This window comes from Acinonyx jubatus, chromosome A1, assembly GCF_027475565.1.
Source record: "Acinonyx jubatus isolate Ajub_Pintada_27869175 chromosome A1, VMU_Ajub_asm_v1.0, whole genome shotgun sequence".
NCBI classification, from domain to species: Eukaryota; Metazoa; Chordata; class Mammalia; order Carnivora; family Felidae; genus Acinonyx; species Acinonyx jubatus.
This window is the reverse complement of record NC_069380.1, coordinates 178,450,781-178,463,890: the sequence shown is the minus strand read 5'-3', so window position 1 is coordinate 178,463,890 and position 13,110 is coordinate 178,450,781. Positions and strand designations below refer to the sequence as shown.

The 13,110-nt window shown below is 41.1% G+C and overlaps 1 protein-coding gene across 1 annotated transcript in view; it reads left to right on the top strand.

The window, feature by feature from the left end:
• Positions 1–13,110, top strand: part of TENM2 (teneurin transmembrane protein 2) — a 982,382-nt gene that overhangs the window by 764,994 nt on the left and 204,278 nt on the right. Inside the window, exon 9 of the mRNA XM_053222896.1 lies at positions 7,514–7,719. Within this exon, the coding sequence (XP_053078871.1) occupies positions 7,514–7,719 (206 nt within the window). The remainder of the gene's footprint in view (positions 1–7,513; positions 7,720–13,110) is intronic.

Genomic DNA, 13,110 nt, shown 5'->3' with positions numbered 1-13,110 from the left:
GCAGAATAATCTGTAAGGCAGATTTATGCTGAGGTGCCTCTGGAGTTCGGTTAAGTTTAGGAAGTATTAATATGAGGTTTCATTTCCCGGCTATGACTATGAGTCCATTCCCGTTATCACTTGTTTGGGGAATAGTCTCACTGTTTCCATAAATGAATTATGGCAACATTTTCTGAAATGATTAGCTCCTAATGTGGCTATGGAAGGCTGTCGTTTTGCTCGACATCAGTCTTATTTAACTGGTTGGAATTTTAGGTACGTGTTTCTGAAATAGGCAATAGCTTCACATTTACATGAGCACTCTTCCGTGGAGTTATAGAGGTGGACTATCCTATAAAATTGATCATTAGAGTGTTGCCTCAAAAATCCAAGAAATCTCATCTTTAAGCTGGAGATGAATCAGCCAGAACCATCATGAAGCATCTGCTTTTTAGGGCAAAATGATCATCATCTCCACTTTTGGTCCTGCATCTCATAGATAGGGAGGAAAGTTTGACATAGAAGCCGCAGCTCAGGGAAATGTGGGTGGGACTCAATGCTCCTTGCCAGGACATGATGCTCAGTCACTACCCAGAACCCAAGGGTGGTGGCCAGTCTTTCACTGAATGATTATGGGATGGCTGTTTAAATCTTCTCCTGATGCCACCAACTGAAGCCCACACTGAGTCCCTGGGACCATGCCCTGCTGCCTGGATGAGGGATACTGGGGGTATGATATGCATCCCAATGTTTGATGTTGAGCAAAAATTACCTAGCGCTATCGTAGATGCTTGACAAATATTTGTTGCATCAAGTATGAATGAATGATCTGCACAACATTGCTTGGGACACTTGTTAGTCATTGTTAAATAAAATCTGGCAGCTTTTTGCTAAAGTAGGCTCCAGAGAGTTGTCCACCTGAAAAGCAGCTAGAGTATACAGCAACATGGGCAATTTGGAACTCATGATCTTGTGACTTTGTTTTTTCTGCTTTTAGCACCTTCCTTCACGTGACTGGTCCCTCCTTATCTATAGACATATTGATCACTCATTGAATATTGATTTCAGCTGCTCTAGAAAATGACTTCCTGCTTCACTGAGTCCTATCCCACCCCGTGACCCTTTATCTCATTGTTACCTACACTAGTTCATTGTACCTATGCTGGGCAGCCTATATTTTAACTATACCATCATAAATTTATACTCTAAATCTGGGAAAAATAGTTATGGCTGTGTTTGGGTAGCACAACACCTGGGTAGAAAGATGTAGAAGTGCCACAGATTGGGTACTACATATGTTACCCTGGTTAATCCTCAGAAACCACCCCATTATACAGGTGAGTAGACAAACCCAGAGAAAGAGAGTGGTTAGCCCAAAGGCAACAGCTAGTAGTTGTCAGAGCTGGGATTCAAACCCAGGGCTGACAGTTTCACTGTCCAACATGCCTCCTGAGGTCTCAGATCTTCTCAGTAAAGGATAGAAAGTGTGATTACTTTGCTTCCTTGTTGTCTGTCTCTCAGTGGCACCCCATTAGGAATTAGCCATGTTGGGGTCCTAGAACACAAGCAGGGCCAGGGGAAGCCCAGATTTAGATCCTCCTTGGTGGGACTGGGAGCCTGACTCAGGGTGCTGGCCTCCTTGACCTTCAGGAGCAACACAGATCTTCGCTCCTGTTGGACACCAGCCCAGGGACTTGACCTCTAGGAACAGAGCTACTGAGATGGTTCCTTACACTGGCTTCAGCAGTTTACAAATGCCCGCTTTCCTATTTATGTCTTTCAAGGCAATGTTTGCATAACATTTTCTTCCTTTTTTATTGTTTTTAACATTACAGAAGTTTTGCACACTCAATTTATTTTGTTTTTTTAACGTTTTATTTTTGAGACAGAGAGAGACAGCATGAATGGGGGCAGGTCAGAGAGAGAGGGACACACAGAATCCGAAGCAGGCTCCAGGCTCTGCCAGACTCTGAGCTGTCAGCACAAAGCCCGACACGGGGCTCGAACTCACGGACTGTGAGATCATGACCTGAGCCGAAGTCGGACGCTTAACCAACGAAGCCACCCAGGCGCCCCTGCACACTCAATTTAAAGATGTTTTTTAATTATGTAGAAAAGCTTTTTTTTTTCCTTTGTTACAAAGAATGTTGTGTTACAACTGGCAAATTTGAATCAGATCTTTAAGTTAGAAATACATTGTATCAATGTTAATTTACTGTTTTTGATAACTGTACAGTGGCTCTGAAAAAGAATGCCTTTGTTTTTAGGAAAAACACATAGAAGAATCAAGAGGTAAAAGGAAAAACCTATCTGTAACTTATTCTCCATTCTTCAGAAAAAAAATAGAGAAAAGAAAGAATGATAGAACAAATATGTATTAAATTTATAGAATCTGGGTGAATGATATGCAGGAATTCTTTGTACTGTTTTCTAAAAATGTTACTGTAAATCTGAAATTATTTCAAAATGAAGATTTTTTGTATATAAAAGTATTGAAAACTCCACTTTGCAAAAGCAGAATTCAGTTGCCATTATCTGGGGAATTTACTTTGAAAGTAGTCACTAGCTTTTAATACTAATTGTAACTTATGTTAAACGAATTGAATTTGTTAAAAGTGAAATCGGATAACCTCTCCTCCCTCCTGCGGACCACACACACACACACACACACACACACACACACCACACACCCCACACACTCTTTATAGCATATATCCAGAGATGACGCACCCCTCCTCACCCCCTAGCTCTCTCTGTTAGAACACAGTAGACTACAGTGTAATGTCCCATAAGATACTCTGAGTCCAAACCTCTCTCATATAGATAAGAACACTGAGACTTTGAGAGCTAGAACTGCCTCAAACTAGTCAGCTCCTTAGTAGCAAGGAGGGAGTTCAAACAAACAGTTCATTTACACCCCTGTTTCTTTCCGCAAAAGGTCCAAGGTTAAATATCAGGAATAAGACCCTTCGCTTTTGGTTGTTATCTAACAACCTTTCCACTATATTCCAGTCTCCCTGGTTTGCTTATTTATCTATAAGGTTTTATACAAAAGATACATTAAGAGTTTATTCATGATTTTTGAAGAGGATTCTCAATGAAGTTTCCTTTAAATAGTAAATTTCCCCATAAAGCTTTCAAGCTTTTGGTTTTACTGGGGGGGGGGGGGGAGTCAGTTTACATGCAACTTTTCAAAGTAAATCTACTTTAAGGCCCTCATTTTTACCTGGTAGTCACAGGGGCTATGTTAAAACACCCCAGCAGCTGCTGGCAGGTAAAACTTGATTCAGTTCAGCAAGCATTTATAAATCATCCATGGTTTGCCAGGTGCAAACCTTATAGAACCCAAAGATGCATTTGCACCTCTATCTGACCTCAGGGAGTGCAGTGTCTAATATGAGAGACTTACGAAGGCAAGCAAAATCAATTATAGGACCTAACAACAGGTGCTGGACCCTGCAGTAGACTTAAGAGTAAATGCTATGAACACTCGGAGAAAGAGTCTACTTATTTGATGGTAGGAGTGAAGGCTGGGTGTAAAGGAAAAGACAGCATCAGTGTGAAGGTGCAGCTGACCTGGACCTTCATTTCAGGGCTACTCAATAAAACAGGTTTATCAGTAAAGTAATCATACCAGCTCTGGAAAGTCCCACCAAAAATCAGTAGTGGGAACAGATCCCAACCAACAATTTTACACTTGTTCCCATAGTTAAGTCTATTGCAGAAGAATTAGGCACTGTCTCTTGATTGGTAGATACACAAATATATAAACATAGATATACACATATACATAAACATATATATCACATATCCATGCAATGTTTTTTTTTCTTTTTCTTTTAGAAAATCTTTTACTCTAGGGGCCCCTAGGTGGTCAGTTGGTTTACTGTCTGCCTCTTGATTTGGGTTCAGGTCATGATCTCACAGTTCTGAGATCGAGCCCCGCAACAGGCTCCAGGATGACCTGCTTAGGATTCTCTCTCCCTCTCTCTCTGCCCCTTCCCATAAGATACTCTGCTCACATGCACACACATTCACTCATTCATTCTCTCTCTCTGTCTCTCTCTGTCTCTCTTCTCTCTTCTCTCTCTCTCTCTCAAATAAATTTTTAAAAAAGGAAAATCCTTTAAAAAGAAAGCCAGGTGCTTTCCCATATAGCTCTTCATTTTTTTATTTAATTAAATGAAGCTAACTAGCATATATTTTGCTATTATTATGTGCCAGGCTCTGTACAAAGCCCTTTGTATACTTCCATTTATTACTTCCACCCTATGAGATAGTTACTATAAAGAAGAATGGAGACCCAGAGAGGTTAAGCAAATTGCTAGAGGTCCACAGCAAGGAAGAACCAGAGACAGAATTTAAACCCACTGTGTCTGGCTGCAAAACCTGTGCTTCATCACCCAATGTACTTCCTCCTTTAGTGGATTGGAAATGAAGAAGGGGAGCATATGAAATCCTAGGAGGAGGTGTGAATACTGAAAAGGCAGCCTGTAGTCGCTGATGGTAGCAGCTAATTTACAGAAGGTGGTGTCCTGAAGTTGGGTCTAGTAAAAGAACAGGGCTCCCACTGCTGTACAAACCAAGCCCCTGAGGCTCCTTGTCTGAATTACTCCAGAGCAACCATTCTCTGGCAGCTGGCTCCCTTGTGAATCTCTTGCATCCTCATTGGGCTTGACATTATCAAAATCCGTTTAGGTTTCAACAGTAGATTAGCAGGCTCGTGGGTGCTGATTTCCTGCTTCTTTTTCATATCCTGTCATTAACCCAGCAACCCCTGAAAGCCCAACAGACATGAAGGAAAGCCCATCTTATTAAGTTTAAAGATGAATAATTTCTTTAAAATTCTTTTTTTATTTTAAATGAATTTCTTTAACTTGTTGCCACACTGTGATTGCTGGGTTTATTTTTGGTTTCTATCAGAGGCCCCTAAACTATTCTTCCCCAGGGGTCTTTTTTATTACACCTCTTCCTTACTGGGTCCTTTTTATTATATCCCTTCCCCCCAAAGACCCTAATGTGGTGGGGGGGGGGGGGGAAGTCTGCCAAAAGCAGCATTTTTACATACAAATTAGTTCAAATTATAATAATTAGAGCTTCTGATTAATGGATGATAACAAGTATTTCCCCCTGGACATGCCATTATTTCAGCAAAATCAACAACACTCTTAGGCTGAGAGCCTTATTGATAATAATAGTAATGGTAGCTAATTTTTATTTAGGACTTCTGTTGTGCCTAAAATTAAGAGCTTTGCATGGATTAACTCATTAAATCCTCACAACAACCCTATGAAATAAGTAATAGTATCCCAACTATTCAGATGTGGGAACTAAGACATAGAGAATTGATACACTTAGCAAGTATCAAAGGTAGGATTTGAACCAGGGCAATCTCCGCCCAGAATCTCTGTTCTTCCATACCATGCATTATTCCTCCCCCTACAGAGAAGTATTCCATGTCCATTATCCACATAAACATGTTTGAGGAATAAACCATCTAGTTCCATCTAAAGGTTTGACCCACTCGGGACTTACTATCTATTTCTTTCCTTGGCGATATTATGTGACGAGAGCTTCCAAACTTCCCTCAGAAACCTGTTCCCTAGTTTTGTTTTTCTAGAGGTCAAGAATTTCTTCTTAAAATCTCAACCATTGTTTCTCCTGCTTTATTTTAAGCCCTTGCTGACTTTTTATTTGATCCCCTATTGAGCTAAATAAAAATTAATCATTCCCTCTCTTGTTTTAAAAAGAAAAAAATAAAAAGGAAAAAAAAATAACTTCATACCCTTGATATGCCCCGATTCGAGAGACCCCCCGAAAACAAACCACCAGAGTCCAGAATCAAAGCCAAGCGGCAAGGGTCGTTTATTGCAGGTTTGAACCCGGTCCTCCACGCACTCGTTGCCGGTGACGCTAAGAGGCCCCGAGTAAGGATCTTACAGCTTCTTTTATAGACAGGCACAAACAAGTTAGGGATATTTTTTAGAGGTTACAGAGCTGTTGTTGGTTAACATTTAAATTTGAACGCTCAGCAGAACTTGATTGGTTCCTGCCTTTATTTCAAACCATTCAGCAGAACTTGACTGGTTCCTGCCTTTATGTCAGACTACAACCAGGCATGCCCTGGCTGGTTTCCCGAACGGGGGAACGGGGAGGGGGGGGAGTCTTTTCTTTGCAGTTGTGAGTACACCTGGTAATTTTTCTCTTAGTCTCTCACCCTCAAGTCATTCTGTGTTTTTCTTTTATAATTTAGGTATGGAAAACCATCAGAAATCCAAAAATTTCACCTCTCCATTTTACAGATGGAGAAAGTAGCATCAAGGTCATTTATGAGTCTTGTCTTAATGCAGGGGCCAGAATAGTGACAGACCAGGTCTGCTAAGTCAGACAGCTTCACTAACACTTTGTGCCAGCCTTCAGCTGCTTGTGGTTCCCACAACCTCTCCTGACCATCCAAATCTTTTACGCTGGACTGTTGCCAAATATAGATAAATATTTTCTCAAGAACCCATCCGTTCCAGAATGCGGAAGGGAACTTGATTCCCATCCTTTGCCCGTTGGGCAGAAGAGGTTTTCCAATCCACAAGGCCATCAAAGTGATGGGTTGAAAAGTGAAAAGTCCCCCAGAACTTCTTTCAGAAGTCCCATTTGAACAAATCACAAATGACCATGATAAAACTAGGTTCCATCTAGGTTGTGTTCCCATTTAAGGGATCAGGGAAATGAGACTCCAAGAGATTAACTGCTTTCCTTGTGTGACTACTAGCAACTCCCAGATTTTCCTGAATTCTGTGCTTGCAAATAAAACCACCCTCAGAAGTGTAGAAGGTACTGGCAGGTTCATTGCTATTAAATCCTCTTTAAAAATAGGTATTTCTGGAACTCCTTTCACTAAAGCTTTGAAGGAAGCTCAATGTGGGCAACCAATATTTTCTGTATTAGTGATTTCAAATGCAACAGAGATGCTATGATGATGCCATGACAGAGGTATGATTTCCACAGTGTGCTTAGACCCCTCCTGCTAACTCAAGGAAGGAGTCACCCCCAATATTAGATCAGTCTGACATCAAGTCCTTATTTTCTACAGTTATTTACTTTGGACTAATTTTTGTTCACAGTTGCTTCTTTCTATTTTAATTTATGAAAATGTCGGAGAGTATATTGGACTTGTCTGTGGCTGGAAAGAATAATTAAAGGCTACAAGAATTAGATTTGGTGCCAAATTAATATCACTCTCTTCTCCCCTGCTGATAATTTTACACCCCAGTCATATTCGAGGTTATTGGAAGCTTTACCTGTGCTTCCCAGACTCCAGCTCTTACTATATTTGATCAGTTAATAGTAATCAAAGAAGTTTAGAAAGCATGGTGCCGGTATTTCACATGCCCTGGGTTATGAGTTTATACTTAAAGACAAACTTGCCATGAGTTTAATCGTAATTTTTTTGAAACTCCTGGCATGCAATTAAACAGAAATGTAGAACCAGCAAATGTGTACAGATATCACTGACTTGATGTCAATTCCTGCTTTCCAGTGCCCTGGTCATTGAAAAACAGCAGCATAGACAGTGGTGAAGCAGAAGTTGGTCGACGGGTGACCCAAGAAGTCCCACCAGGCGTGTTTTGGAGATCACAGATTCACATCAGTCAACCCCAGTTCTTAAAGTTCAATATCTCCCTTGGGAAGGATGCTCTCTTTGGTGTTTACATAAGAAGAGGACTTCCACCATCCCATGCCCAGGTATGAACATACTTGATATGAGTTTTAAAAAATTACTACTCCTCACCCACTAGGATGACTATAGTTGGAAGTTGGACAATAACAAGTGTTGGCAGGGGTGTGGAGAAATTGGAACATTGGTATGTTGCTGGTAGGAATGTAAAATGGTGCAGCTCCTGTGGAAAACAGTTTGACAGTTCTTCAAAAAGTTAAACATAGAGTCACCATCTGACCCAGTAATTCCACTTCTAGGCATATACACAGAAAATTGAAAAGGTTATTTCTCATAAAAACATATACATGAACATTCAAAGCAGCATAATTCATAATAGTCAAAAAGTGGAAACAACCCAAATGCCCATGAACTGGATGAATGGATAAACAAAATGTGATATATGCATACAGTGAAATACTATGCAACTATATCAAGGAACGAAGTGTTGTTATACACTACAACATTGATGAGTCTGAAAAATATGGTGTTAGGTGACAGAACCCAGATACAAAAGCCCATATATTGTATGATTCCATTTATACTGTCAAGAATAGGCAAATCCATAGAGATGGAAAGGGGATTAGTGATTGCCAGGGGTGAGAGAGGAGGGAATTGTCACTGACTGCTGGTAGGTATGGTAGGTTTCTTTTAGGGATATTGTAAATGCTCAGGAATTAGATAGTGGTGACAGTTGTACAACATTGTGAATACACTCAAAAACTACTAGAATGTAGGAGCATCTGGGTGGCCCAGTCAGTTAAGTGTCCAACTTTGGCTCAGGTCATAATCTGAGTTTGTGAGTTTGAGCTCAGTGTCAGGCTCTGTGCTAAAGCTGGGATCCTGGATCCTGCTTCAGATTATGTGTCTCCCCCTCTCTCTCTGTGCCCCTCCCCAAATTGCTCTCTGACTCTCTCTCAAAAACTAAATAAAAAATAATTTTAAAATTAAAAAAAAAGCACTACTAGAATGTAAAATGGCATAGTTTATGTTGTTTGTATGGTGTGTCCAAAAAAAAAAAAAAAAAGATAACATTCCTACCTGAAGAAGTCAGAAGTCAGTTTTGCTAGCCCTGGGGGTGAATCCTCAGGCACTTTTCAGGTATTCTAGTTATTGTATTAGTTTCTTAAAATATCACTAGGAGACATCCCAGTGAATTTAAAAAGAGTTGTGTAACACTGACCAAAATTCAGCCATTTCTCTGTGATTTCTGTTCTTCTGTTCTACCCTCTACTGAGTTCCTTGGGACATCCTTAGCACTTTGAAAGTCAGATTATCCCATGTTGGGAATGAAGAGACTGGATTAGAGTATGAATTTCATTGTCTCTTCTCTCACCCCTCCTTTAATTTGTCCTGGCAGAGATTTTATTATATACCCACCATTGGGGATAAATTAACACCCCCCTAGCTTGGTTTTCTTTTCCAATAAGAATTGCATATCCTGAGAAAAACCACGTAGGGCTTTCCCGCCTCATTTGCTTTCAAATCCGGCAAGTACATAAAGAAGTACATTAGGAAAATACCCCAGTGGAAGGAAAACTTCCTTAACTACCCATTATATGCAGTCAAAGATGACTTTAAAATGTGTTGGAAAGGTATTCATCTAGAAAATTGAATTGAAAGAATTGCGAGCTCTAAACCCATTGGCAAATGCAAAGGCATCAGGCCACCATTTCCTTGGCTTTGGCTCCTGGCAGACATCGCTAATCGCTAATCGAGGGCTGCACTTTGTCCTCAGTGATCTCAATGCATAGATACCTCCCACAGAACCCTCAAGGCAGCTGCTACCAACTGACCAGTGTTGGCTCTCATGATGAAACTTATTTGCAGCCCCATCTTTACAACCTGAAAGTATCACAGAGCCTTAGAGGAGGGCTTTGGGGGCTTTTTGTTTTCTGTTTGTTTTGTTTTAGCATACACAGTCCATGCTATAGGGACCAATATGTAAAGTAGTAATCAATAAATCCTCCATCCATCCACCCATCCAGAAAAATATTTATTGGTTGAGGCACTGATTATTCAGGGATGAGTTAACACAGCCCCTGACCAAGCAGAACTCCCGATACAAAAATTGTATCTGCTCTTCAAAGAGATTCTCATCAAGAGAGAGGAAGTGGGCTGGCAGGAATCCCTGTGGCATTTCTGTAACTTCTGGCAGGCAGCAGGGTGATGCTCTGGGAAGTTAAGTAAATTGTGAGGTGGTCTCCTTGACCTTCAGGCTCCACTGATTCTACTACAGCACCACTTGCAGTGGTGGTGAAATCTGCTTATTGGCCTTATTCGAGTAAATATGAACATGCCTCTAGGCACAGCTGAGAATAACTTTCCTCTCAGCCAGTTGGATGCAAGGTGCTTTGCTGGAGAAAAACGCTTCTTCCCGACACTGTTCCAAAGCACTATTATCCCCCTTCCCTTGCATGCTCTGAACAACTAGTATCATGGAAAAGCAAATGATCATGGCAAGTCAAGTAGGTAACTCTGTAACTGAGTGATAGTGGACAGCAGGCAGAAACATACTCTACCCAGTTTCCCTGCTGTTCTGACATTCAGGACTCAAACCCTCAATGACAATGTCTTTTCTTCTTTTGTGGCTACACCACACTGTCCATCTCCTGCCAGGCTAGTGATTGTTCTAGCGGTCGTCCTCTCAAAATAGCTCCACTCCAGGGACAGCCTCATCACAGTTCAAGGGAAGGGAAATGAATAGGCATGGGCTGATGTACGCTGAGGGTTTCAGTCCAGCTGCCAATTTGGGAGTTTAGCGTGTGTTACAGGGTCAAGTAAGCGAGACACAGTGCAGATACTTAGAAATGCACAAGACAGGTACAATATAGGGACACTTCTTTAAAAAAAAGAAAAAGAGAAAAAAAAAAACAACTCCCTACACATTCTCACATTCAGTCACTGTCATTACATGCATTCATGTCCATTTGATGAGGTTCATTTCCTTGAGGAGACGGTACTTAGCTCCTTGCAGAGATAGGTGACTAACTCACATCTCGAACCATTATAGAATTTCTCATTTGTATTGGCATATCCTATCAAGGAACATAAGTTCTATGGGGATTGGCAGTGTAGCCAAGGTGACTCATTTGAGCTGGAAAGAGAGAAAGAGAAAGATATGGGGAGGCGGTGGGGGGGGATGACTATGAAATTCTATTGGCTGTGTTGCATGAAATAGCTATGCTTAAATTTTATTGAGTATCATGCTTTGATCAAGAGTCTACAAGGTTTAGTATCCTTGTCCAAGGATATTAAATACAGAAGAGAATCCTTTTTTACCTGCTTATATTTCTCAAGAATCAGAGTGTGTCCCAGTTGACTTTTTGAAAGTGGCTTTTTACAGTGGTACAGAGGCAACATGGCATTAGGGGAGAAAGTCCTGGAATTGGAGAACTCAGAATGGAAGCCCTGCTACATATTAACCAGGAGACCTAAGCCTTGTCCCCTAACCTCTTTTATCCTCCATTTCTTTGTCTACCTACCTTACCTGGCTCACAACGTTGTAATTATACCACCACCACAAACATAGAATGGGAAAACACACTGTAAACTAAAGCGCAATTTAAATTTTTTTTAACGTTTTTATTTATTTTTGAGACAGAGAGAGACAGAGCATGAACGGGGGAGGGTCAGAGAGAGAGGGAGACACAGAATCTGAAGCAGGCTCCAGGCTCTGAGCTGTCAGCACAGAGCCCGACGCGGGGCTTGAACTCACGGACCGCGAGATCGTGACCTGAGCCGAAGTCGAACGCTTAACCGAACTGAGCCACCCAGGCACCCCGTCAATTTTAAAAAAATACCAGATACGAGTGTTTCATGGTACTAAGAAACTCTATGTGGCCCTAGCAAACACTGTATATAGATGAGTTATTATGCAAATACAGTTTTTAAAATTAATTTTCTAGTGTTTTTCCCTTCTTATGGAAGAACAAACTGTGTTTTCGTTGCAGAAAAAAATTTCTAAACACACAAACAAAAAGGAGCAGAAACACCCATCATTTGAAGCAGTCCCCTTTCGATAAATGTTTACATATGTTTTTGCTACAATAAAATCTCTAAGTTGTAAAGTGGGGGCAACCTAAGAATCTAAATGACTTAAAATAGTAGAAGACATTTTTTGTTTACCAGGGATGATTTCGCCCTCCCCTCCACCCAGATTCATTCAGCAATGTCTGGGGGATATTTGTGGTTGTCACACTGGGCCAAAGCTGCTACTAACAGCTAGTGGGTCAAGCCTAGGGATGCTGTCACACACGCACAGGACACCCCCCAAACAAAGAATTATCCCTCCCAGGATGCCAGTAGTGCTGAAGTTGGAAACCCCACTTTACACGTTCACAAGGATGAAGGAAGACTTGGTGCCAGGTGAGCCTCATTCAGGGACACAGACCCGTGGAACTTCCCCTATCCAGGCTTTACTAGTTCCCTGTAGTGAAGGAAGGTAGAGCATCTTGGACTGCTTAGATATTCCCCTTGTCTTACGGACCAAAGCGAGTCCTATCCTAACTTCAGTGGAGCAGGAAATGCAATCTGGTGTTGACCCTGAGAAGTGGAGCACTAGATAAATCAACGAAAAGCCCTAGCGACTTGCAATAAAATGTTGGGATACCTGTCCTTGTGGCTAGTGTTTGTGTACACCCTTAATTCTTTCCCTGAAAGTAAACCCTTACAGAATTAATATGGATTGCTAAACTGTCCTTCTGTAGGTTTACACCAGTTACTCTCCATATATTCCTACCTACCAGCAGCAGTGTGCCCATTTTATTTACCTGAACCGTTACATAAGCTGAATGCTACCGTTGTTTAATCTTTGTCCATTTGAAAGGTAGCTAGTGTCTTTGAAATGCAACATTTTGACACTCTCCTTTGCATTTTTTAAGACCAAGACAAAAACAAAACAAAACAAAGTCGATATAAGCCATTCTTAACCGACCAATTTGAATTCTTACGGGGAAGGTGAGTGAGGAAGCCTAGTGCATCTTTCCAGGTATTTGAAACCCTACAAACTGTCAGATTTGGTCAACCCCAGTTCTAGGAAGGATACTGATCAGACTTAAAGAAATAATAATAATCTGACCTGGCTACAGTGCTGGACATCAAAGGAAATTTTAAGGCTGTTACTGCAAGTCAGGGTCTTTGGTGGTTAAGGCAGTGAGCAAGTTTGCTTGACAGTTTATCACTGATTGCTACTGATATGTCAAGCCAAGTAAAATCCTTTGTGAGAACAAGTCAATAATCGGCAAATGAGGTACATGATTAACCTGAGACAACAAGATACACTTACTGCTTGGGATCCCTGCTGAGACTCACCTTCTTCACAGTCCTGTTTAGCAAATATTAAAAATGTCTGTTTCATCACTCAGACTGATGGAGCCATGAGCCCAGTGACTTCCAGATGGAACTTGGAAGCAGAGGGT